General features: G+C 35.5%; 2 protein-coding genes across 4 annotated transcripts in view; one reads left to right on the top strand and one right to left on the bottom strand.

Annotated features, from left to right (window-relative positions):
- Nucleotides 1–27,450, top strand: part of DOCK7 (dedicator of cytokinesis 7) — a 188,670-nt gene that overhangs the window by 50,099 nt on the left and 111,121 nt on the right. For all 3 annotated transcript variants that reach the window (XM_028142342.2, XM_028142340.2, XM_054720808.1), the window contains exons 12-14: nt 3,666–3,808; nt 7,730–7,823; nt 8,473–8,635. In XM_028142342.2, coding sequence (XP_027998143.1) covers nt 3,666–3,808; nt 7,730–7,823; nt 8,473–8,635 — 400 coding nt within the window. The remainder of the gene's footprint in view (nt 1–3,665; nt 3,809–7,729; nt 7,824–8,472; nt 8,636–27,450) is intronic.
- On the bottom strand, nt 17,345–26,464 carry ANGPTL3 (angiopoietin like 3). The gene is made up of 7 exons (XM_008139385.3): nt 25,967–26,464; nt 25,203–25,313; nt 21,971–22,085; nt 21,350–21,463; nt 20,827–20,922; nt 18,745–19,011; nt 17,345–17,517 (listed from the first exon to the last, which is right to left on the bottom strand). The coding sequence occupies exons 1-7, from the start codon at nt 26,462–26,464 to the stop codon at nt 17,345–17,347; spliced, it is 1,374 nt and encodes a 457-aa protein (XP_008137607.2).

The following is a 27,450-nucleotide window of genomic DNA, read 5'->3' as shown; positions in this document are numbered from 1 at the left end:
GGCAGAAGCAAGTAGGGGTAATCAGGCAGAGGCAGGTGAGCGGTTTGGAGCCAGCAGTCCTGGATTGTGAGAGGGATGTCCAGCTGCCAGTTTAGGCCCGATCCCAGTTGGATATCCCTCAAGGGGTCCCAGATTGGAGAGGGTGCAGGCTGGGCTGAGGGACAACCCCCCCCCCCTGTGCACGAATTTCGTGCACCAGGCCTCTAGTGTCTGAATAAACAATGTACATAATTTAATTAAAAATGCTTTCTTGCTAAAATATGCTAACCATCATCTGAGCCTTCAATGAGTTGTAATCTTTTTGCTGGTGGAGAGTCTTGCCTCAATGTTAACGTCTGCTGACTGATTAGAGTGGTGGTGGTTGAAGGCTGGGGTATCTGTGGCAGTATCTGAAAATACAACAGCAATGAAATTTGCTGTATTAATTGACTCGTTCTTTTGCCAATGATTTCTCTATAGCATGTGATGCTGTTTGATAGCATTTTACCTATAGAACTTCTTTCATAATTGGAGTCAGTTCTTTTAAACCCTGCTGCTGCTTTATCACCTAAGTTTATATAATTTCTATATCCTTTGTTGTCATTTCAACAATTGTCACAGCATCTTCATCAGGAGTCAATTCTATCTCAAGAAACCACTTTCTCTGATCAACTATAAGAAGCAATTCCTCATCTATTAATGTTTTATCATGAGATGCAGCAATTCAGTCACTTCTTCAGGTCCCACTGTTAAGTCTAGTTCTCTTGCTGTTTCCACCACATCTGCAGTTAATTCCTCCATTGAAATCTTCAACCACTCAAAGTCATCAGTGCGAGTTGGAATCAACTTCTTCCAAACTCCTGTTAATGTTGGTATTTTGACCGCTTCACAAGAATCAGTGTTATTCTTAATGACATCTAGAATGGTGAATCATTTCCAGAAAGTTTCAATTTACTTGTCCAGATCCATCAGAGGAATCACTATGGCAGATACATCCTTAGGAAATGTATTTTTTCAATAAAAAGACTTAAAAGTTGAAATTACTCCTTGATCCATCGGCTGCATAATGGATGTTGTGTTAGCAGGCATGAAAACATTAATGTTGTACATCTCCTTTAGATCTCTTGGGTGACCAGGTGCATTGTCAATGAGTAGTAATATTTTGAAAGGAATCTTTTTCTGAGCAATAGGTCTTAAGAGTGGGCTTAAAATATTCAGTGAATCATGTAGGCAGATGTGTTATCATCCAGGCTTTGCTGTTCCTTTTATAGAGCACAGGCAGAGTAGATTTAGCATAATTCTTAGGACCCTAGGATTTTTGGAATGGCAAATGAGCACTGGCTTCTATGTAAAATCAGCAGCTGCCTTAGTCCCTAACAAGAGAGTCAGGTTTTTAAGCTTTGAAGCCAGGCATTAACTTCTCTCTAGCTATAAAAGTCCTACATAGCATCTGCTAACATAAGGCTGTTTTGTCTCTATTGGGAATCTGTTTAGTGTAGCCACCTTCATTAGTTATCTTAGCTAGATCTTCTGGATAACTTGCTGCAGTTTTTATATCAGCACTTGCTGCTTCACTTTGCACTTTTATGTTATGAACACGACTTCTTTCTTTACACCTATGAACCAGCCTCTGCCAGCTTCAAACTCTTCATCGGCATCTTCCTCACTTCTCTCAGCCTTCATAGAATTGAAGAGAGTTAGGATCTTGCTCTGGATTTGGCTTTGGCTGAAGGAAATGTTGTGGGTGGTTTGATCTTCTATCTAGACCACTAAAACATTCTCCATATCCTCCTATATAATAAAAGGCTAATATGCAAATTGTCCCCTCGGGGGTTAGACAGACCTGGAGTTCGCCCACTTGCTATGGTGTGTGCTGACCACCAGGGGGCAGTGCAGAACGAAGGAAGGCCCCAGCCTGCAGCTGGAAGGAAGGCCCCAGCCAGCGGCCAGAAGGCCCCAATCAGTCCTGATTGCTGGCCAGGCCTAGGGACCCTACCTGTGCTTGAATTTTTTTTTTTTAATGTATTTTATTGATTTTTTACAGAGAGGAAGGGAGAGGGAGAGAGACTTAGAAACATCGATGAGAGAGAAACATCAATCAGCTGCCTCCTGCACACCCCCTACTGGGGATGTGCCTGCAACCAAGGTACATGCCCTTGCCCAGAATCGAACCTTAGACCCTTCAGTCCGCAGGCCAATGCTTTATCCACTGAGCTAAACCGGTTACGGCTGTGCTTGAATTTTGTGCACCGGGCCTCTAGCCAACAGTAAGGCTGTTTCACTTTCTTAACTTTGGTGTGATCACTGGAGCAGCACTTTTTAAATTTCTTTCAAGAACTTTTCTTTGCATTTACAAATTGGCCAACTCTTTGGTGCAAGAGGCCTAGCTTTCAGCATATCTTGGCTTTCAACATTCCTTCCTCACTAAGTTTAATCATTTGTAGCTTTTGATTTAAAATGAGAAACATAGGACTCTTTCTTTTACTTGAACACTTGGAGGCCATTGTAGGGTTATTATTTGGCCAGTTTCAGTATTGTTGTGTCTCAGGGAATTGGGGTATCTAGGAGAGGGAGAGAGATAGGGGAATAACCCATCAGTGGAGCAATCAGAACACACATTTATTCAGTTTGCTCTCTTTAAGTTTGTGGTGCCCGAAAACAATTACAATAATAACATCAGAGATCACTGATGACAGATTACCATAACAAATATAATAACAGTGAAAAAGTTTGAAATAGCTCTAGCCGGTTTGGCTCAGTAGATAGAGCGTTGGCTTGCGGGACAAAGCGTTCTGGGTTCGATTCCAGTCAAGTGCACGTAACTCGGTTGTAGGCTTCTCCTTGACCTGGGCCCTGATCATGGCACCTGCAGGAGGCAACCAATCGATATGTTTCTCTTACATTGATATTTCTTTCTGTCTTTCACTTCTCTTCCACTGTCTCTAAAAATCAATGGAAAAATATCCTCAGGTGAGGATTAAAATAAAAAAATAGTTTGAAATATGATGAGAATTACCAAAATGTGAACAGAGACAAATTGAGCAAATATTATTGGAAAATGGCACCAATAGAGTTGCTCAATGCAGGGTTGCCACAAATCTTTAATATGTGAAAAATGTAATATCTGTAGAGTGCAATAAAGCAAAGGGCAATAAAACAAGATCCACCTATATATAATCTGTCTTGGAGAATGTCTTATGTGTGCTTGAGAAGAATGTACTTGCCTTTTGCTTAGTGGAGCATATTGTAGATGTCTGGTAGGTCTAGTTTGTTTATAGTTTCAAGTTTTCAACATAATTATTTTATTGGGTTTTAATAATAGGGTTATTTTGCAAAAATTTGAAAGTTTCATATTCAAATGCTATAAGACTGAGGGACCATATATCGTGACTAAAATTTATAGTTCCTGATCTTCTTAGCTCATTTTGGTCATATGCATAATCTTTGTGTGGTAATTACCTTTTTTTTTTTACATTGGAGAATTTTAAAGAGAACCAGAAGATTTAGGTGTAATATTTCCTTACTGATCTCCCCAGAAGTGAAGTGAAATTCTTCTACTATAATCAATATGCTAAGTGGTTAATTTTCAACCTCAGTGGATTTCCACCCTGTGTTTGGAAAGCTGCTTTAAAACAATTTTTTAAAATATTATAAAAATGAATATTTTACTTTTTTTTCCTTTGTAGAACGAAAAGGGTCTTGGTCAGAGAGGAGGAATTCTAGTATTGTTGGCAGACGATCACTTGAAAGGACAACAAGTGGAGATGATGCTTGTAACCTGACCAGCTTTCGACCTGCTACGCTCACAGTGACAAATTTTTTTAAGCAGGTATTATTCTGTCATGTAGGAATTCTAGGGAGTTATTTATCCGTAAATTTCTTTTGGTTTCAGAAAAATCATGAATGTATATGCACATGTAGTACTTTTACATATAATAATTGATTGTAATTTCAAGAAATTAAAAAAAATTTAAGAATAAAAATAAAATATATAAAAATAAGTTATATATGTTTTATCATTTTATTTAAATAGTGACATTGACTAATAATGCATCAGAATCAATCCTCCACATCTATATTCTATTTCCTAATTGTAATATTTTAACTTTTCTTAAGTATTCATAGTTTATGGATTTTCATAGAGTGATTATGTGGTTATATTTGTCCTCCCAACCCAGGTTTTTTTGTTTGTTTTTTTTTTACCTAACCTATCACATCCATGGTACATGGACTAGAACTTTCAGGTCTTAGTGGTGCATCTCTGTACTAAAATGCCATTGCTATTTTTAAAGGTGAATTTATAAGTCCAAGAAGTTCTTAAAGAGATTTTATTATTTGCAAGTATGTTTCCTACACTTCAAATCTTGAGTCAAATCGGTATTTTTCAAATGCTGGTCATGATCCATTAATGGTAATAGAAATTTAGTATATAATACCCAGCATAAAAACAAACCCTGATAGAATAGAAATAATACTACTTCAATGAGCTTTATTCACCCTAGTTTTTTTATGAGTGTATGCATACTGGATTTTGAAGCAAAATTAGTTTTATAATGTGAACCAAAGATCAGAAAAATTTTAAAGCCTTTGTCTTGAGTAAGCAGATGACCAGAACCATATAAGAATGGAAGAAAATTTGTATTAGTGTGACAAACTGGAGAAGAACTATTCACATATTTTAGAGCAGATTAAAGGAAAATGCAAAATACTCTCTCAGAATTCCTCCTTTTGAGATGTTATTCTAAATATAGGGAGGAAATCCTCGCCTTCTGATACCTTGTAACTTGAGAGAGCTAGATTTTAGGGTAGGATGTGCCATGAGTTGACAGATAACAATGTACTGGAAGTGCCTTTCACAGTTATCTATCAATAGCATTCATAGGCAACTGCTCTGAGACACTCGGATGGAAAATAAAGCAGGTAAGAAGTGTCTGAAGTGGTAAGGGTCTTTTTATTATGAATTCGAGGACCGCGGTGCATGGACTGGTGGAGTCCCTTGGCCTGGCCTGTGGGGATCGGGCCGAAACCGGTTCTCCGACATCCCCTGAGAGGGGTCCCAGATTGCGAGAGGGTGGTTCTCGGGTGATGCACCCTGGAATCAGGCTTCCTCCTCTCTAGTTCTGGGTGCGTCACCCGAGAACCACAGCTGCCAAGTCATCGCAGCTCTGCAGCTCCTGTGTTGAGCGTCTGCCCCCTGGTGGTCAGTGCGCATCATAGCTACCAGTCAGACAGTCGGATGGTTGCTTAGACTTTTATATATATAGATTGTAGTACAAGAAAGAGTTTAGAAAAGGCCTCAATGTTACTTCGATGAGGTGATAGCCAAGTACAGCTATGGAAACAGAGTGGTAGATTTACCCGATACAATGACACAGCCTCACAGCTATGACGTTTTTCTCTTTGTGCTTCTAAAGCTGCTACATCATTTCTGCTATTTTCACAGCTTTTCTTTTCATTTCTTCAGCTGCTTTATCATTGAACTGGTATTGTAAACTCAAATCAACAAGTTATCCATCCACCTACCCACCTATTTATACAAAGGTACTTTATTGAGTATTCACCGTGTACTGGAGACTAGTAACTGGAAACTAGCACAAACTACTTGTGAAACTTAAAAATCAATTATTGCTGGAGACATAGAGCAATGGAAAGCGTTAACACTTGACTTTGTAGGGCTCTGTACTAGTATTATATAGCAGGCAAATGCAAATTAAGTAAAAAGCAGAGATTATAATTTTAATAAAGTAGATTTTAAGGCTTAATTTTCTCCTAAATGAGATACAGAAAGCAGGTGTTTTTGTTTTAATTGATGAGCAATTACTGCTCATGATTAGGATATAGTAATCAGTGCTTATGTACAGATTTTAAATGTGACAAGCTAAAGTTATTAGAAATAGATGGAGATTTAAAAATAAAATCAAATTCACACATTAGTTTTAAGGGCATTTTTTCTATTTATTAAAATGTGTGTAAGTTGTTGCTTTAGGAGTACACAACAGTAAACCTGCAGTGTGGAGAAGGGGTTGTCAGCTAGGTTCATTCACATGTTTAGAGGTTGACTGGGGTCAACTGATCTAGACTGACTTTTGGGAAGACAGAAATAACAGACCTCCTTCATGTTTCTCAACTTGTACTCTCATCATCTAGCAGGCTAGCTTGGTCACGTTCTCATAGCAGTGGCAGAAGTTCAAGAGGGAGGGCAAGCTTAGTTGTGCAAATGTTTTTGAAGTTTCTGCGTCATCTTTGCTTATTGGCCAAAACAAGCTTGGGAAGGGAGTTAACGTCCCACCTAACGAAAGGTATGGAAACAGATATGGAGTAAAGAATGGAGGTCAATAATATAATCAATTTAACAGGTTAAGTAGACAGAAATAATTGAATCTAAAGATAATCTTAATGTATCTATATATATAAAAGCCTAATACACTAAGTGTTTGACTGTTTGGTCGACCATTCGGTCGACTGCTTGACCAGTCACTATGATGTGCACTGAATACCAGGTGACAGATGCTCTGACTGGTAGGTTAGCTTGCTACTGGGGTCTGGTGGATCAGGACTGGGTGAGACTGGCTGGACGTGCCCTGGAGCCAACCTCTCGTGGTCCCTCTCTGGCCTCTAAAATATTTCTTCTAATTAATTTCCTTTCAGTGTGCATGACTTTGTGCACCAGGCCTCTAGTTATAAATAAGAACCATTTAAGGATATATGTAATTTTGTATTCAAAAGAAGAGAATATACTGTTTTAGCAACTGATAGAACATTTGTAATAATTATATGTTAGGTCACTGAAAAAATCTTCATAGAGTCAAATTTGCTAACCATAACTCAATAAAATTAAAAACTATTTATAAAAGTATCAACAAAAACCTCCAACCTCTTAGAAAGTAAAAATCACTTTTCTAGATAGTGGGATAAAAGATGAGCAATTCTGTACCTGTTCAGAACATAGCAGTGAGCAGGTGGAATATATAGCTCTGGGTGAGCGCATAATAGTAAATAACCTTAAATCTATTTAAGATAAAAAGATGACATGAACTATGCTTTAAAACCACTAAGACATTAAATGCAGGAGGTTTAAATTAATAAACTGAAAACTAACTCTTAAATTAAAAAACAAAATTAATCCCTGCCTATTTTAATTGCAAAACATTACATTAAATTGAAAAAATTTTATTAATTAGGTATGGTTTGATTTGGTTTGTCTCTTTTTCCAGGATGGAGGTCTTTTCAGCATTTTTTTCTTTCTGGTTTAATATCAAGATAGTTATACTTTATTTCAAGAGAAGTTTTTGTTATTCTTTCCTCTTGTAAATTTAGTCAATGCTGTATATTTTGCATTTGAGAGACTTGGTGATATAAAGTTGAAAAGAAATATAAACTCAAGAGTTAAAGTTTTTAAGATTGTCATTATATGTATGTCTGTTTTATATCAATATTCATTTTTTTATCCTTTTCATCTATCTCTAATTTGTATTGATTTTCCATATTTTAGAGTTCCCTGTAATACCTTATAAACAAATGGGCTATAAATAAATATATAAAATTTAAAAACAGATAGCAATATCATAACTCAATAAAATTTGAAAGCATAAAAAGGAAATAAGTCAGCATATTGATTTTTAATCACGATTATATTAATTTCACTTTTCACTCTGACTCAAATGAAGAAGGGCAGGATTATTAACAAGCAGTATTTTAAATCTACCATATTTATTTTATCAAATAATTTTTCCTTTGTTTTCAAAACCAGGAAGGAGACCGCTTAAGTGATGAAGATCTGTACAAATTCCTTGCCGATATGAGAAGGCCATCTTCTGTTTTACGGAGACTAAGACCTATTACAGGTATTTAGAAATAATTATAACTGTTATCATCACAAATATATTGTATTGTTTGTAATATGTATTCCTTTTTCATTTACTTGGCCCATATGTCTGTCTGTGCTCAATGCCTGTCATTACTCTTCATCTCATTCTACCCTCATGTGGTCTGACAGTTTGGAGGCAGGAACCTTTGATAATTTAAGTACTGAAATGAGAGCGATGAATAGTATCATGGCTTAAAATTATTTTCTAGAGGAAAAAAATGCATGAAATGGTAAAATTTTAGAAACTGATTCATATTATGATCAGAGCAAACCATTCCAGAGTACAACTATCTTTTAAGCCTACCAAGTTTAAATTAAACATTTAATCTTTGAAATGGTAGCTTGTTCCTGTGCTAGATTTCTGTTTGTTTGTTTTTGTTTTTTTTTTTGCTTCTTTCTTCCCATTCATTCATTCAGTATTTTACATGTATTTATGTCTGTCTCAGGAATTTATACCTTTGAGACTTGCTAAAATGACATGATTTAGAGGACTGAGACAATAATAATTTCGGTTTCTTCCCAGTCTTCTTGCAAAAATATTATCTAAATTCATTCAAAAACATTTTTAACATGAAGTTTTTATTTATTATGTTTACATTGTTTTAACAATATATTTTTATATGCAGCTCAGCTGAAGATAGACATTTCTCCGGCACCTGAAAATCCTCATTATTGCCTAACCCCGGAGCTGCTTCAGGTGAAGCTTTACCCTGACAGTAGAGTTAGACCTACCAGAGAAATTTTGGAGTTTCCTGCTAGGGATGTTTATGTTCCAAACACTACTTACAGGTAATACATTTTAATTTGGGAGAATTTTGAAATAAGATACTATACTAATAGTAATATAGAACTAGAATGAAACTCTCCAAAATCTTTTGTAGCTTTGTTACTTGTTCCATTTCTTACCACATGACTGTATTAATAGCTGTAATGTATGAAGCTTTTACTGTGTGCCAGATAAAATCTTAATTATCTTACATACATTATCTTACTTAATTCTCATAACTTGAGGTATGTGTTACCTTCATTTTAGAAGTGGCTAAACTGAGAGATGGAGAGGTTAAGTATACTTGAGTGTGGTGGAGCTAGCACTTGAATCATGGGCTATTCGTTTAAAACATTTGAACTCCTAGTTCCTATTTTTTCTCAAATGTTCTTATTAGCAGAATCTAGTATTACACATGAATCATGTTTATGTGCCTACACTATGTTCTAACAATAACAGTATTTGGTAAATATATTATTTAGAGAATACCTGACATGAGGTTATTGGATAAGCTATTTAGGCTGAACACTACATACTAGTAACTCCATGGGTACCATTTACATATACTTTTTATAAATGATGCTCACCACATTTTGTGAATGCTGAGACCATGACTTGATAAGTCTGTTGGGATATCCAACAGGGCAACTCAGACATAAGATTCTAATGCAGACTTCCCCATCTTAGCATATTTCACCACCATTTACCCAGTTCCTGGGGCCAAAATTTTGGGAATCAAAATGATTTCCCTTCTTTTCTTACTCCTCCATTTACTCCTGGAACAAGTTTTATAGGCTTTAATTTTTAAATGTATCCCAAATCTAGTATTTCTTAAGTCCTCCACTTTTAAAACTCAAAGTCTAAGTCACCATGTAGGTCAGCATCGTCAAATAGAAATATGTTAACCACGTTTGTAATTTAAAATTCTATAGTTGTTACATTAAAAAAATAAAAAGAAACAAGTGAAATTAATTTTAATGATATGTTGTTTAACCTTATATACCTAACATATCATTTTGACATGTACTAAATGTAAAAATTATTGAAATATTTTACTTATTTTCTCCCCTACTAAAGTCTTCAAAATCTGAGGTGTATTTTACTTTTACTAGTAAAGCACTTCTCATTTCAGATGCTAAAGAGCCACATGGGACTAGAGGCTATTATGTTTGGTTAGCTGCTAATCTTGAATTTTGTTGTACCTTTCAAATTTGATCATATTTCTACTCCTGCCTCAGTCAACTCTCAACATTGCAGCCAGAGAGGTTTTTAAAAATTAAAAATCAGATCATTCATTCCTCTTTCTAAAGCCCTCTAGTTGTTTCCATTATAAGCAAAAAAAGAATGAATTTTTTTGTAATTGTCTATAAGACTCTACATATCTGCCTTCTGCCTTTCTTTAACTTCATGCCCATCTAATCTCTGCTTTACTTATTTCATTTGAGCCTCAATGGCCTTTTTATTCATCCTGTACAAACAAAATTAAATTCTGCGTAAGGCATTCTATGTGTTTTCTTTGCCTGTCGTTTCCCCCCAGATTTCTGCATAGCTTGGTTCCTTTCTCAAACATGTATCTCTTAAAGGTCACTTCTTAGAGAGGCTTACTCTCATCACCCTACCTAAAATGATCCACTGCTTCCCTCCTCTAGTTCTTTATCCTTATTGTATTTATCATTATCTGACATTATAATATATAGTTATGGGATAATTTTTGTCTTTCTCATTAGAATTTAATGACTGAAAATGCCAGGGATTTGTTTGTTTTGTTTACTGCTTTATCTTCAGCACCTACATGAGTGTGCTAGCACACCAAAAGCACATAATAAATATTTATTCAATGAATTAAGAAACTGGAAACTAGACACTGGTCTAAGGGTGGGATTTAAAGTCTACAAATATGAATTTATAAAAGTAGTTTTTATGTTTAAGATTAAATCCTTGATTTTATATTTTTAAAAAGGTCATTAAAACCTTATTTTATAAAGGTTATTGGGGGAGATAGTTAAGCCTACCTTCATGACCTTGAACTGCACATTTCACACCGATTGAGTAATTTTGACCTAGTCTATTTTCCATGAGAACACTTTGGACTTTGATAAAAAGGCCAAACTGTTGTGTTGGATGGTCACTTGGTGGTACATGCATACATGCAATGCTTGTGGTTGTTAGTGATGGAAATAATCAAGGAAATTTGATTATCCTATAACAGAAGGTGAAATATGTAGCCATACATATTTGGAATAGGTTTCATAAAGGAGGCAAGTGGGAGGTACTGAATAAATACTGGTTAATGAGTACATTTTTGGTTAATGAGTGATTTCCATGAGTCATACTATTAGGAAGGAACGATACAGGCATGAAAACATGCTGACTCTAGGATGAGAAAGAGTGGGTAAATAGATTGTGCTGAAATAGGTAATCCTATTTGTTCTTACTGTAGATTTAGAAGCCTCAGAATATGATGTTTTTTCTTTCCTTAGTAAGTCTAGAATTTTCATCTTTCACTTAAAGGAAGCACTTTAAGATTTCTCGTTGGCTTATCCTAAGATAAAGAAGAAATGAGTATACTTGCTCTCAGTAAAATTCACACTGGTTCAGAGTAAACTTTTGGTGTAGAAATTTTGCAATACAGTAGTCTCTCTGTATTTGCAGGGGATATGTTCCAAGACCCCAAAGGATGCCTAAAATCCCTGGGAATGACAAACTCTATATACTAAAAATCCTCACTTAATGTTATGGATAGGTTCTTTGACTTTAAGTGAAATGACATGTAGCAAAACCAACTTTACTATAGTCTAATAGATATAAACAAGAGTTAAGTTTCTATAGCATCTCATCAGCGTTAGAATGAAATGATGTTGAATGAAATTATGTTATTTGAGGACCTGCTATATTGTACTATGTTTTTTCCTATACATACATACCTATTATAAAGTTTAATTTATAAATTAGGTACAGTAAGAGATTAACAACAACTAATAATAAAATAGGATAATTAAGTCAATATACTGTATTAAAAGTTATGTGAATGTGGTATCTCTGTTTCAAAATATCTTACTGTACTGTACTCACTCTTTTGTGATGTTGTGAGATGATACAAATGTCTATGTGATGAGACGAAGTGAGGTAAATGATGTAGGCATTGTGATGTAGTGTTAGGCTACTAATGACCTTCTGACAGTACATCAGGAGGATCATCGAGACATGATGATGTCATGTCTTCTACCATCAAGTTTAATGCCTTCCATCTTTTTAAAAAATAAATATTTTATTGATTTTTTACAGAGAGGAAGGGAGAGAATTAGAAACATTAGAAACATCAGTCAACTGCCTCCTGCACACCCCCAACTGGGGATGTGCCCGCAACCAAGGTACATGCCCTTGACCGGAGTTGTCCTCAGGCTGACGCTCTATCCACTGAGCCAAGCTCTATCCATTGAGCCAAACCCGTTAGGGCATAATGCCTTCCATCTTATCTAAGCACTTATGCACTGGGCTGTATCTTTGGCATTTTGAGGTGTGACAGCAAAACTACCACAAGCTTCTTTTTTCTTCTTCACCATTTCACGGATGGAAGATTTGTTCTTACTGTAGATTTAGAAGCCTCAGAATATGATGTTTTTTCTTTCCTTAGTAAGTCTAGAATTTTCATCTTTCACTTAAAGGAAGCACTTTAAGATTTCTCGTTGGCTTATCCTAATTGCCTGCATTACTATTCTTGTGCTTTAGAGACCATTTTAATCAAAATAAGATTTACTTGAACAGAAGCACTGTAATCTAGTACAGTTGATCTGATCACCTAGGCTGCTACTAAGTGACTATTGAGTATGAAGCATCTACAGCTTGGAGATGTTGGTCAAAGGGATAGTCATATCTTGGACAGGATGAAGTGGGACAATGCGAGATTTCATCATGCTACTCAGGAGAGTGCACAATTTAAAACGTAAATAAAAAAAAAACAACCCTTGTGAATTGTTTGTTTCTGAAAATTTCCATCTAATATTTTTGGACCATGGTAGAGCATGGATAATTGAAACCATGGAAAGCAAGACTGCAGATAAAAGAGGGAATTATAGTAATTCACTAAAATCAAGTAGATTGACTACTATCTTTGCTCTTGAAGTTTTTATTACTTTTTCTCGCAATTTATATTATGTTTGTCAGATTTACTTTTCTGTCTTGTCTTCATTTGTTAAGTGTCAGTTGAAGGTACAAATAGCAATGCTGCAAGGTTGCAGAGGTAGAAGCCTCCATTTACTAGATATTTGTGGAAAAGTGACATTATCTGTAACTTGAAGTATAAATAGAACCTAGCCACGCAGAAAGGTCTGGGAGGCATTCTAGGCAAGTGGAAAGTCATTAGGAAAGTATATAGGGAATGTTTAAAAGTAGGTAATTTTTATTGGAGCTGAGGGTTTGTGTTGGGCAAGAAATGGTTAAAGAGGTAACCAGATTATGAAAATCCTTGAGTACCTGGAAGAGATTTGGATTTCATTCTGAGGTTTATGCTCTTTCAATTGGAGTACATGTTCTTGTGAGGGCACAGCTAGATGGGACATGCAAGTCCATAGGATAAACATGATACATCTTCCAGGAACATCACTTCTTAGAAGATTTGGGGAGGAAATAACTATTTTTATATAAAGATAGATTTGTGGAGTAGAAAACATAATTTGCATGTAATTTTAAGATAAGATCATAAAATTTAAGATAAAGTCCTATTACGATTCTAAAGTAAATCTTTGCTTATATCAAGCCATTTTATCCTATAACTGCAGAATCTGTAAGGGTATGTTTTCATTATCTTTTCTTTGTTGTTATACTCTTTTAGTAGACAAGTTTGAGCGACACAGGTTGAAGCAGTATACAGCCATTACATATTTGTTTTACAAAGATTGAGGGGCAAAAGACATAAAATTAGGAGCCCAGGCAGGAGACTATTTAGATAATTTTAAGACTCAGGTTAAAGGCAGTCCTTGGTAGAAATGGGAAGAAAGCATATCAGGTTAAGAGACTGCAAAAGAAGATTGTGATGGATTTAGTGGCTTATGATAGAGAGGTTGTTTACAAAGTTCAGTGAAAAGCCAGAGATGTTTCTTGGGTTTTAAACTTCTGTGACTGAGAAGCATGGTAGTGCCATTAGGATATAATGAAGTAAGGAGGAGAGTGGGATAGGGTAAGAAGGGAGGAAGGACCGGCAGAGGCAGTAAGGCATTGATGCATTTGTTATTTGATATGTTGAATTTGAGGAGACTATAGGATATTGAAAGGAGAAATGGCAGGTAGGGGAATTGGAGAGAGAGCTGGAAATAATATGCAGATTCTGGAACTTTATTCATGGAAAATGAATGAGTCTATGAGAGTAGATTGAGTTTCTGGAAGGTCAGAGAAGAAGAGATAATTGAAGATTGGACATTAGTCCACAATACTAAATACTAGCAGGGAATAGGGCTGTAAAGATGGATTCAAGATAGGGATAATTCTCGGAGAGTGTAATAATATTATGGAAACAAAATGACCGTCAAATTTGAAAAAAAATGTTGTTATTAATAAGTAGTAGGGAGATCAAAGATTATGCAGACTGGGTAAAGGCCTTTAGATTTGACAATTGTGAGTTAGTGATGAAATTACAACACTTTTGGCAAAGTAATGAGGATAGAAACTCGATTTTGTGAATAATAAAGGAGAAAATTACTTCTCTTTCTATACCAGAATGATCTCTCAATTTGAGCTTTATATTTAAAGCAGAAAAAAACTAATAGTACTCCCAAAGGGAACAAAATGAAACATATTGTCTGAGAATTGTTAAAAATTGAAAAACAAATAGCCCTACCCTCAGTGGATAGAGGGTCACCTGACCTGTGGACCAAAAGGGTCCTGGTTTCGATTCTGGTCAAGGGCACATACCTTTGTTGCAGGCACCTCCCTGGCCTATCCCTGGGGCCCTGGTAGGGGCTCCTGCAAGAGGCAACCAATTGATATGTTTCTCTCATATTGATGTTTCTCTTTGTCTTTCCCTCTCTTCCACTCTCCTTAAAAATCAATGGAAAAATATCCTCGGGTGAGGATTAACAACAACAAAAAGGAAAAACAAATAGAGAAAGTAATTGGTATGTTAAATAATGCATTATTTCACATTTGAAAGCTTTCAATTTTTTCTTTAGAAAAGCTATTTTGGTGTTCTGGCTCTAAAACGTCAATTTTGACACTTTGGCTGTGGTTCTGAAAACTGAAACTTATTCTTCCCCATATTCTTTTGTGCTTTTTTGGAATAAAATATTTCTGTAGGATATATACATATTTATATATGTCATATATTATTTATATATGACACATATACTGGGTAATTTGAAATACATAATGTTCAATATTTATTGGCTAAGGTAAGTCATTATATAACTTGGATACTGTCTGTATCCTTTGAAAACTGGATTTAATTCAAAATTTTACTTCCCCTTTGGTAGTTTCTTTAAAAACATTTAAAAATGAATACTGACAAGTGATATGATTGTCAAAAGTTTTACATCTAATAATTCTGGAAGGTTTAGAATTTAAATTATTTAAATTAGAAATAGCAATTGTACTTCTATTGGATGTAAATAAAAATATACAAGAATTTAAATTTCTATAAATTAGGGGACTGAGTCTATTGAATTTGGAGACGTACATATACGTGACTCAGGCTGTTTAAACATTCAGTAACTTGAATGATTTTGAAGTCTTTTTGAAAACCTATACATAGGTATTAGACTCACACCATGTCCAGGGAGAATACATTATTTAAGTTGATGTCACAAATACATTAATTCTTTAAAAAAATATATTTTTATTGATGTTTAGAGACACTGGAAGGTGGGGGAGGGAGAAAGAGAGAAACATTGATCGGTTGCCTCCTGCACACCCACTACCGGGATCAAGCCTGCAAACCAGGCATATGCCCTGTCCAGGAATTTAACTTGGAACCTGTTGGTACATGGGATGATGTCCAACCAACTGAGCCACACTGGCTAGGGAACAAATACATTCATTCTTATTGTATTACTAGAGGCCTGGTGCATGAAATTCATGCACTCAGGCGGGAGTGGGGGTCCCTCAGCCCAGCCTGCACCCTCTAGCAGCCTGGGACCCCTCGATCCATACTGCTCGCTGCTCCTTAACACTAGGCTCACTGCTCCTTAGTGTTGCCGCGGAAGCAGGAGAGGCTCCCACCACCACTGCTGTGCTCTCCAGTCAAGAGCCCCACTTCTGGCTGAGCAGCACTCCCCTTGTGGGAATGCACTGACCACCAGGGGGCAGCTCCTGCATTGAGCGTCTGCCCCCTGATGGTCAATGCGCATCATAGTGACCAGTCATTCTGGTCGTTCTGCCTTAACAGTCGCTTAGGCTTTTATTATATAGAGTAGAGGCCCGGTGCATGAAATTCGTGCATGGGTGGGGTCCCTAGGCCTGGCCGGTGATCAGGGCCTATCTGGGTCTTCTCGCCCAGTTCCTATCAGGGCTGGGCTGGCTGGGGCCTGCTGCTGGCTGGGGGAAGGGACAGGGGAGGGATGGTGGGAGGTTTGCCAGCCAATGGGAGGGACTGGGGAAGATTGGCTGGCCATGGGAGCGCACTGACCACCAGGGGGAAGCTCCTGGGTTGAGTGTCTGCCCCCTGGTGGTCAGTGCATGTCATAGCGACTGGTTGACCAGTTGTTCTGGTCATTTGGTTGTAACAGTCGCTTAGACTATCGTATCATATGATACGATACCTTAAAATGTTTTGTTTTCACAGTATTAAGTATTAAAATATGTAAAATGTATACATTAGCCCGACCGGCGTGGTTCAGTGGTTGAGCGTTGACCTATGATCCAGGAGGTCACCGTTCAATTCTTGGTCAGGGCATATGCACCAGTTGCAGGCTTGATCCCTGGTGTGGAGCATACAGAAGGCAGTCAATCAATGATTCTCTCTCATCATTGATGTTTCTATCTCTCTCTCCCTCCCTCTTCCTCTCTGAAATCAATTTAAAATTAAAAAAAAAAGAAATATATATATATATTTAATGTATACATTATAGATAAGTTAGATAATATATGTTAAGGTACAGTGGTACCTGATATTAAAGTCAATATGACTTAGTAATCATGATCTACTGAATTTAAGACCTATTTCAATACAGTATTTCATCCCACTTCATAAATAAAGCATACCAAACATTTAAATATTCCAAACTCTTTTGTAGCAAAATGAAGCATCTGTTTTAAAATTCATATTATAGACTTTTACATGTACTATGAACTGAGTGGATTTTAGTTTTGTAATAAATAGTATTACAGTATTTAAGAACTATACAATTATCAGTCCTTTATACTTATTCAAGTTTAGAATTTTAAGAAAATTAGTCTTTTTTAATTGGGGAGGTTGTGAAAGTAGCCTTCATGATGACTTTTAAAATAAAAGTCTCTTTGTAAGCTTTTATTTTAAAAAGTTATTTAAAAATTCACCCATTAGTTAAAATTGATTTCCATATCACAAAATAAATCAGTAAATGATATAAGAATTTGATTGAGAAGGTAAGTGGTATTCTTTTAGGTGATGTGATAATATGTTTAATCTTAAATCAACAGTGGCTTTAAAATAATCTTTTTCTAAAGCTTTATATTTAATACTAGATTATTAAATCACAGTAACTTGGGATGATTTTAATGTTTAATTTATTGGCTTTTTAATTTGCCTTAGTTCAGTCAGAGCTTTATAAATCTCTTGGATGGATCAACATTTTGGTTGATTTGATGGAGTATAACCTTCCATTTTGAGACTTCCAATATATTCCTCTTCTCCTCTCTGGCTTAGGTTTTGCTCTTGGCTTGTTATATTTACCATTTAGGTTGTTTTCCTCACATACATCATGCCACCACCAGCCTCCTAAAGAAGATAGATATGCAATTTAATGAATAGAAACTCATGTAGTTATTGTTACTGTATTTCCACATGAAGCATATTTTTATTTCATATAAATATGACAGTGTTGTATGCATGTATCTTTATTTTAAACTAGAGTCCTGGTGCATGACATTGTGCACTTGGTGTGTGTGTGGGGGGGTGTCCCTCAGCCCATCCTGCACCCTTTAGCAGTCCTAGAGCCCTCAGGGGAGCGGGCCTAAGCCGGCAGTGGGACATCCTTAGCGCTCTATGGAGGCAGGAGAGGCTCCCACCACCACCGCTGCACTCGCCAACGGCTGTGCTCGCCAGCTGTTAGCCAGCCCTGCATTGAGCGTCTGCCCCCTGATGGTCAGTGTGTATCATAGCAATTGGTCGTTCCACCATTCGGTCGATTTGCATATTACCCTTTCATTATATAGGATAATCTGTAAAAGACTCATATACTCCACCAAAAATAAAATATCTGAGCAAGGTTAAAGGTAAAAAACACACAAGTTAATATTTAAAACAACACTTAATATAATACTTGTATTAAGATGTTATATGTGTTAATAACACATATCCTACCTAATAATAGACAAATATGCAAATTGACCGTACCTTCGCTATGCCCGCGATTGGCCAGAAGGCGTGGGGGGGCGGGACTCAGGGTGGCTGGGGTGGCTGATTGGGCCGGCGGGACGCTGAGCTCGCGTCTGCGGCGGCTCGAGCTCAGCGTCTGCGCCATGGCTGTGCTGCGGCACAGAAGAGGCCTCTGGGGCAGCAAGTTCACGTCCCCTGCGGACCATCAAAAGCGGGGGAGGCTGGGTGCCTGTCCGCTCAGGCACCAGGCCTTTCAGAAGCCTTGCCGCGCCGGAGGCTTCTGAAAGGCCTGGTGCACCAGCGGACAGGCACCCAGCTCCCCCACGATCGAAAGCAAAAGTATGGGAGCTGGGTGCCTGTCCACTCAGGCACCAGGCCTTTCAGAAGCCTCCGTGGCGCTGGAGGCTTCTGAAAGGCCTGGTGCACCAGCAGACAGGCACCCAGCTCCCCCCGCACACGTGCATGATTCAATCATGCACTGGGCCTCTAGTGTTAACATATTAAGATATGTTTTACCTGTAGAAAAGTGATTATTTGGGATTCAGTTTTTAAAGAGTTAGCATTGTAGATACTTTGGGAAATAGTGTCAACATAGAAAAACAAAGTATTGATATTAGGAAAAAATACCTGAATAACTTTCTGGACAATTGAAGTGTCCTTTTGCTCTGTGATCCCAAGTAGAAAACACCAAATCTTTGTTTTCCAGGAGTGCACTGGGTACATTGCCGGTAATCTCAACTAGGTGTAGTTTATAGTTGGTTTCATGATTTCCCAAGTGAAAAGAATATTCAATATAATGCTTGGTGTCTTTCCAATCTTCTAGTTCAATTCGTAAAATGTAATTAGATTGCTTTACTATGGAGTATATCTTCTCTAGACCCAACCAAAATTCTCCTGAAAAGAAAAGTTGTAAAAATCTGTGGATTGTTAACTGCAGATTAGGTACTGACTTTTTATTTTTTTCAAGAAAGATTTTTGCTAATGTAAGTAAATGAGTTGTTTTAGTCTCAAATTCTTTAGTTATTTTAGAGTCTCTTAAAATATTTCTTTTTGAAACAATTTTATTGAAGATAGTTACATGTACAAAAATGTTAAAAATATTAATAGGCTTGCCTAAGTCTGATTATTGTTTCTCAAATGGATATTGTGAACTATAGTTCATGGGTTAAACATATTAGGCTATTATAGACATTTTTATGTCTGATCATTGGTAAAATATTATCTGTACTGGCTTTACTATCAGCTATTTATTAATACCCATATACTATGAAGAGATTTGTTAAGTATTTCCAGAGACCTGGATGGTAACAGTCATTTTTGTCAAATATAATCTTGGCCTTTGACAATTGCTTGGTATATATGTTGTTGTTTTTTGTAGAAAAAGAAGAAAATAAAAATTTAAAAACATTTAAAGTTAAAGAGTATAATTTTAATAACTTTTCTCTATAATTGAAAAATTATTTTTATTTGAAATTAAAACATAACATAATACAAATAGATCTTTTTAAATAATTACAATGCTTTTTACTAAAGTATTTAAGGAAAATGTCGAAATTTTCTGTTGATACTGAATTACTAAGAGAGTTCATTTTAAGAATTGCAAGTACAAATAGCTTACTTTCTTTTTTTTAAAATCTCAAACATAATTTAATGGGAAGGCTGACAAAGACAGGCTAAACATTCAGATTACTGTCAACAGTGTTCGCTCAATGTTTCTTATGACTAGGAACCAGGAAGCAAGGAAAAGTTGGCTTTTTAAAAACCAAACATATAAATAATAACCACCATCAATGGATGGGAAATGGCATACTTGGGAAATAGAAATTTGGTACCAAAACTGATTTCCTATGTGCTTCCAGTGAGTTAATATAAGGAAACCTAATTTAAAGACACGAACAGAGCCATATATCAGGCACTTAATCATGTATAGACTTTGGAATGCATTGTAAGTGACTTATCTTCTTTCCAAAATAAATGAGTACTTTGAACTTAACTGTCAGCCTTTTATTTTTGGGTTCATTCACTCTTAGAAGAAGATTTGAAGCTACAAAACATTACTGAATATACCTTTTAGTTAGGGATTTAACTGGTAGTTTGAATACAAAAAATTTTTTAATGCTCCAATAGTATTGAGTTTTTAAAAATTTGATAAAATGATGAAATTTTCCATTTTATAAATGTATACTTGTACATCATTCATGGATTCTATAACATGTTTTTTGGATTTAAACCTCTTTATTCTACTAATTTTTTATCTTTAATAATTTTATTCTGTGATCAAAGTATAATACTTTGTATGGAGTTAACTAATTTATTTTAAACACAAATCTTATAGTATACATTTATAATATTTAAATAATTGATATCTAAGTTGCTAATAAGAAAGAGTGACTAGTAATAAGGATGGTTTTCTTTGTTCATCATTCAGAGCATTTACCATGTGTCACAATATATAGCATTTAATTAGAATTGTTTTTTTAATTATAATTATTAGAAGTCATCAAATTAAATTATGATAAGAGCAGACATCTAGTTTTGAGTAGTGTAATTCAAATAAATACATAATAAGTATAATTACTAACAAATGTGTAACTGTTAAGGTCCTATGAAGGCTGGGACTGTTCTCATTCATTGTTACATTCCTAATGCCCAGTCCATAATAAATAAATATTTTTAACAAGTAAATGAATGAATATGAAGTCACCTTACCATCAAGCTGCCCAAAACCATATTTGTAGTTTTCCCAAGTTTCATTGAAGTTTTGTGATCCATCTATTCGGTGTTGAATTAATGTCCACGAACTACCTGAATACAGTGGACAACAGTGCATTTTTAGTAGATTGATGCTGATAGATGTAACAAAAGACTGTTACTTGGTTTGGTTTTGATTGATGGCTGTGTAAGATAATTATTAATGCTGTTACAGTAATAACATTTTATTATTTATTATGGTCCTTAGACGTTAAGTAAAGGATAACTAATGAGTTTGTCTTAATAAACTTATTGACAATAGTAACTTCAGATTATTTTATGGAAAATATTTAATATATGCATAAGTAAATATATTAAAAAAGACAAATATAAGTACTAGATCTATATAACTATTACTCATGTTATATACTATATTTCATTTGATATATATTCAGAATAAAAATGACAAGATCAGTATTACTAATAGGTAGTAAGTAACCTGAACTAACTATTGTCCGTTGTCTTTGTAGGCTAATTTTACCTGATTTAACATCACAGTAGACATTAAAAACTTGAGAGTCGCTGGGTCTAATGGAATAGATGCCACTTGTATGTTCACCTTTGTTATAAATGGTGGTACAATCAGCAGGAATGTCTAGAATCAACAAAATGTTACTACATAAGATATAGTAATAAGAACAATATTTTCAGAGTTTGAGATCTTGACATTTTATGGAATTATAGTGAATGTAGCCTTGAGCCTTCTTCAGTAATGTATTACTGAAATTAATGTATTACTGAAGAAGTACTTTATGCTAAAGCTTTTTATTAGATAGCATGTTATGCAAAGAATGCCAAAATAGTTATTACCATGAGATTATTCTTTTATATGACTACAATACCACTATTACATCTAAGAAAATGAATAATAATTCCATATTATCTAGTATCAAGTCTATATTCATATATCCCTGATTATCTTAAGAATGTATTTTATAGGGTTAAAAAAACAAAAACACCAGGATCCAATTTAGGTTGACATTGTATTGGGTAGCTTTGTCTCTTTACTCTCTTTTAGTCTAGAATAGGCCCTGAGAATAGAGATTTTGTGATGGAAGGAGAATTTGATAATCGCTTCAGGAAGGAAACCAAATTATCTTACCATCATGTTCTACATTTTTTGTTTCATTTAAGTGAAGAGAGGGAGTAGTTCTGGGTGCTCTTGGTTTTGAAGAAAGAGAATTTTCTGTGGATTCTTGAATACCAGTTCTTCTTAACTGATAAAAGAATATAAATGTACATTTAAAAATGATACTGAATATACAGTTAGGGGAATCTGAGTGAGAATATTAAAAGGACAACGTGTATGTATCTTTTAATTCATAATTGTTATTGCTTTTGGTTTTTTAAAAATATATTTTATTGATTTTAGAGATAAGGAGAGGAGGAAGAGATATAAACAATCCATGATGAGAATCATTAAATTGGCTGCCTCCTGCACCCCTCCCCACCACTGGGGGTGAAGCCTGCAACCCCGGCATGTGCCCTGACCAGGAATTGAACCGTGACCTTCTGGTTCATAGGTTGACACTCAACCACTGAGCCACACCGGCCAGACTTTGCTTTTGATTTTTAAGACGGATAATCGATGCTATACAGATTATACAGACATGTTCTAAAAATATTTAATCAGGCACATTATTTAATGAGTTACAAAGTAAAGAAAAAGCAAGGCAAAGAGACATCAAGACCAAAGGCAGAGACTTTGCATAAATATTTTAATATGTTCTATTTATTTATCTGAATAGAATATATGTTGTAATCACTAGCAAGGCAGATTTTAAATTTATTAATTCTCAGTTGCAGATTTTATTGTTTCTCAGACCTGCTTTAAAGACATAGCATATAATTCGAACAAGGCTGCTTCCTGATAGTTTTTGACATGTAAACATATCTATAAAGGTACCAAATTGGCAGGCTTATTTATTTACTTTCAATATTTTCAATATTTCATTGTCCTATGAGTTTAGCAATAACAGCTTATTTAACGTGTTCTAGGTTTGCAATTTATAGGCTGAAAACTTTTCTTATTAATATCTTCTGTTACTAGTATTAGTTTTTTTATGTCAGCAGGTTCATTTAGTCATAATAAAAGATATAGGAAAATAATTTAGAAAAATAACAAATAAGAATGATATTATGGAAATCAAAACTACTTATCAAAAAAACTTTTGGACAATTTGTAAAAAATCATCTAAATTATGATTCATAAATTAACAAAAATAACCTACTAAAATTAATGTCACATAATTACTGAAACATAGTGATATGTTCGTTTATTGGAAATTGGTAATAATATTTGTACTATAATTCTTGGCAACTATTTTTTAATCCATTTCTCCAAGTCTGTTATTTTTGAACCCTCTTGACTGTTTAATAGTATTATTAATTAATATTTCTAACTATCCTATATAATAAAAGCCTAATATGCTAAGTGTCTGACCATTCAACCAGTCGCTATGATGTGCACTGACCACCAGGGAACAGACACTTCGACTGATAGGTTAGCTTGCTGCTGGGGTCAGGACTGGGTGAGATGGGCCGGACATGCCCTGGAGCCTTCCCGCAGTCTCTCCCCAGCCCTGATCATGCACAGGTGGGGTCCCTTGGCCTGGCTTGCACCCTTTTGCAACCTAGGACTCCTCAGGGGATGTCAGAGAGCTGATTTTGGCCCGATCCCCACAGACCAGGCCGAGGGACAACACCGGTGCAAGAATCTGGGCCTCTAGTGGTATTATATATTGGAACTAGAGGCCTGGTGCATGAAATTCGTGCATGGGGGTGTGTGTCCCTCAGCCCAGCCTGCACCCTCTCCAATCTGGGATCCCTCTCACAATCCAGGACTGTTGGCTCCCAGCTGCTCGCCTGCCTGCCTTCCTGATTGCCCCTAACTGCTTCTGCCTGCCAGCCTGATCACCCCCCAACCACTCTCCTGCCAGCCTGATTGATGCCTAACTGCTCCCCTGCCAGCCTGATTGCCCCTAACTGCCCTCCCCTGAAGGCCTGGTCCCCCCAACTGCTCTTCCCTGCAGGCCTGGGTCCCCCACAACTGCCCTTCCCTGCAGGCCCAGTCACCCCCAACTTCCCTCGTCTACCAGCCTGGTCACCCCTAACTGCCCTCCCCTGCAGGCTTGATTGTCCCCAACTGCCCTCCCTTGCAGGCCTGGTCCCTCCCAACTGCCCTCCCCTGCTGGCCATCTTGTGGCAGCCATCTTTGACCACATGGGGGCAGCCATCTTGTGTGTTGGAGTGATGGTCAATTTGCATATTATTATTTTATTAGGTAGGATTTTTAGATTCTGATAGCTTTATTCTAAATAGGTAGTTTTCATACCTAGCCAGTTGTTTACATTGTAGATTAATTTTATTGTTGGGAATTAAACTTAATTATCAGATACCCAGTTTCTAATAAGAATAAGTTTTTATTGATTTTTTTGTGTTGATTATGTTGTTACCTTTATTAATTCAACATATATTTATTAAGTGTCAGACTGTGCTATCTTCTGAGGCAACAGCAATTTTAAAGATGGAAGAAAATTCCTGTATTCATGGAGCTTACATACTAGTGCAGGGACAGGCAAAATAAGTAACTAAAATATATATTATGTTAAATAGAGGTAGGTACTAAGGGAAAAAAAAAGAAGAGTAATTAAGGAGGTGGCAGGTTTCAAGGATGGGAGTAGGGGATTCTAATTTTTAGGTGACCCGAGAAGACTTCATTAAAAATCCTGTATTTGGAAAGACCTAAAGGAAATGAGAGTGGCCATGCAGAAGCAGGGAGAAGAACACTCCAGGCAGGGAACAGCAAGGCAGAGGCCCTGAGATGGCAGCATGTTAGAAGTTTTTCAGTAACATTGAAGAGACTTGTATGACTAGAGTAGAAGAGATGAAGTCAGTGACATAGTAAAGGCTCATCTGGGGTCTCACAGGCCTGTGAGACCCATTGTAGGATTTTGAACAGAGAGACATGATCTCATTTAAATTTTAATAATCGCTTTGGCTGTTATATTGAGGACATACTTTACATGAATCAATCCTTTTTTTTCTCATAACAATCCTATAACATAGTTTTTTATTATTATCTCCATAATAATAGGAAAGTGAGAGACAGAGGGGTTAAGTAATTTATTGAAGGTCACACAAAAATTTTAGACTCAAGATTCAAACCCTGGTAAGTTTATCAGCTTCAGAGCCTGCAAGCATAACAATTATGCTGATACGATCCTTTTACTCACTCTTCAGCTATAATTATTTAAAATAATTTTAGGGTTCAGTGTTTTCATAAACCTAAAATTTATGTAAAAGATTAATATACCATTAAAATATTGACTTACCTGATTTTCTATTTCTTTTATTTGACTATGCTGTTGGTTTAACTGCCTATATTGCTCTTCCACAGTCTGGAGAAGGTCTTTGATGCTGTTATCTTGCTGTTCTACAAAAGTCTGAACATAGGTTATAGGTTGGTTAGAAGTTTCTTTTTTCATTTTAGTTAAGTTAATTTTTTTATTTCTTGTAACATTATCACAGTATAATTTTTAAAGCTAGTAGTAGATTAGAAAAATGAATATAGGTAATTATTTTACTCTTGTATGCTTCTTTCAAATAGTACATGTTTTTTAAAATGTTTCATTTTAAATGTACCATCTCTAAAATCTGATTTTCTGAACTTTAAACTACTTCAATTAAATAAAAAAATAAAAAACCCAAATCCTGTATTTTAGTAGAAATAAATCTTTACCATTTACTGTATTACTTTTATTTATTTTAAACATGGAAGAATAGTTTCAAGTTATATTTCTTTAACATTTTCTTGCCTCCAGTAATGTGCAATACTGTGTCCTATATTTTATTATTTAAATGTAAAGTTATAATTTTCATTTGAAATGTAGTATAGTTGTTTTCATATATAATGTATAATGTTAGGGAATCAAAAACTAACAAACTTGTAATGGAAAATGTTATTTCCTGGAGGCTTTTTTTCTTGGAAAAAAAAATTCAGTTGTGCAACAGAGTATTTAAAGTAGCTTATCTTAAATATTTTTTAAAAAGATCCACATTTAAACATAATCAAGAACACTTTTTGGTTTCTACTTACTTTAAGTGAAGTTACCTCTGGGTGTTCCTGAATTTCAGTTTGATTTTTAATTAAATTGGTTAATTGCTCTTCCAAATATCTCACTTTTTGTTGAAGTAGAATTTTTTCTTCTAGGACGTTTTCAAGTTTTGAGTTGAGTTCAAGTGACATATTCTTCACTTCTTCATTTTTGACTTGCAGTTTGGATGTAGTTGTTCTAAGTTTCTTTTCTTCTTCTTTTATTTCATTAGTTTGCAGTGATAGATCGTAGAAAGACTGATCAAATATATTAAGTTTTTCAAATATGTCATTAATTTGGCCCTTAGTCTTATGGACAAAGTCTTTAAGACCATGCCCTAATTGAAGAAGGCCATTGGCTAAAATTTTTACATCATCTAACATAGCAAATCTTGATTTTGGCTGTGGAGATATAGAATCAAATTGTGAATATAAATCTTGGTCAATTCTGGAAGAGATAACTAGAGGAATAATAAAAAGAAAGAGCTTAATCGTGTACATTTTATCTTAATTATTCAATTTCAAGCAATTTGGGACAAGTTTTCTCTTGTAAGCAGACCTAGATTTCTGAACTCTATATATACACCACTATTTGCCACATGAGCCATAAGGTTGGCAGGTGAATATAGTTAATCATTAAACTGTGTAAACTTGTACGAATGTAACCTTCCACATGAGTCAGATCAATGCTAAATGAAATCAAAGAAATGAGCAACTAACTTAAAAGGTCATTCTAAATTGTTAACTGTATATTTAATTTTGCTATAAGTTGCATTTTCATTGTTATGTGATCTACCTGTTTTTATTTTTATTTTATTATTTTTTTATATTTTTATTAATTTCAGAGAGGAAGGAAGAGGGAGAGAGAGATAGATACATCAATGATGTGAGAGAATCATTGATTGGCTGCCTCCTGCACGCTCCCCACTGGGGATCGAGCTTTCAACCTGGGCATGTGCCCTTGACCGGAATCAAAACTAGGACCCTTTAGTCTGCAGGTCGACGCTCTATCATTTGAGCCAAACTGGCTAGGGCATGATCAACTAACTTAATCAACTAACTTTTACCTGTTTTTAAAAGCTAATTTTAATTTGTCATTATATTTAGAGATTTAGAAGTAAGCACCAGACTCTTTTACCTGGTAAATTCATCATTAATGAATTAAGTATGAATTTCCCAAATTATATTTTAGTTTTTATGAAAACAGTGACCTGTTACAAAAATAAATGCCTTCTCTGTGAAGCCTTCCTCCACTTTTTTGGGTGATCTTTATGATTCTCAATGCTGTACTCACACGCTGTATAAGGTAACAAATGATTATATATTTCTTGTTATAATAATTTGTGAGTATACATATTTGCTTCAAATGATCTGTCTTAACCATATGTATTTGTATATTATCACAAAATCCCATACATTAAATGGCATTTCATCCCTTTTTCCCCTTATATTTTGTCTCTATGTTCTAGCTTGTTTTCTGTGTACCC

The sequence above is a fragment of the Eptesicus fuscus genome, chromosome 9, assembly GCF_027574615.1.
Source record: "Eptesicus fuscus isolate TK198812 chromosome 9, DD_ASM_mEF_20220401, whole genome shotgun sequence".
NCBI lineage: Eukaryota > Metazoa > Chordata > Mammalia > Chiroptera > Vespertilionidae > Eptesicus > Eptesicus fuscus.
This window is presented reverse-complemented; position numbering and strand designations above follow the sequence as displayed.

Bases quoted from the DNA above. Each gene is read 5' to 3' on its own strand.
- ANGPTL3 (XM_008139385.3), bottom strand. From the start codon at position 26,464: ATGTACACGATTAAGCTCTTTCTTTTTATTATTCCTCTAGTTATCTCT. The intron at 21,464-21,970 runs GTAAGATAATTT...TGTTGATTCTAG, and splicing joins AAAAAATGTAGAACATGATG to ACATTCCTGCTGATTGTACC. The intron at 19,012-20,826 runs GTAAGGTGACTT...TTTTCTTTTCAG, and splicing joins TGGTTTTGGGCAGCTTGATG to GAGAATTTTGGTTGGGTCTA.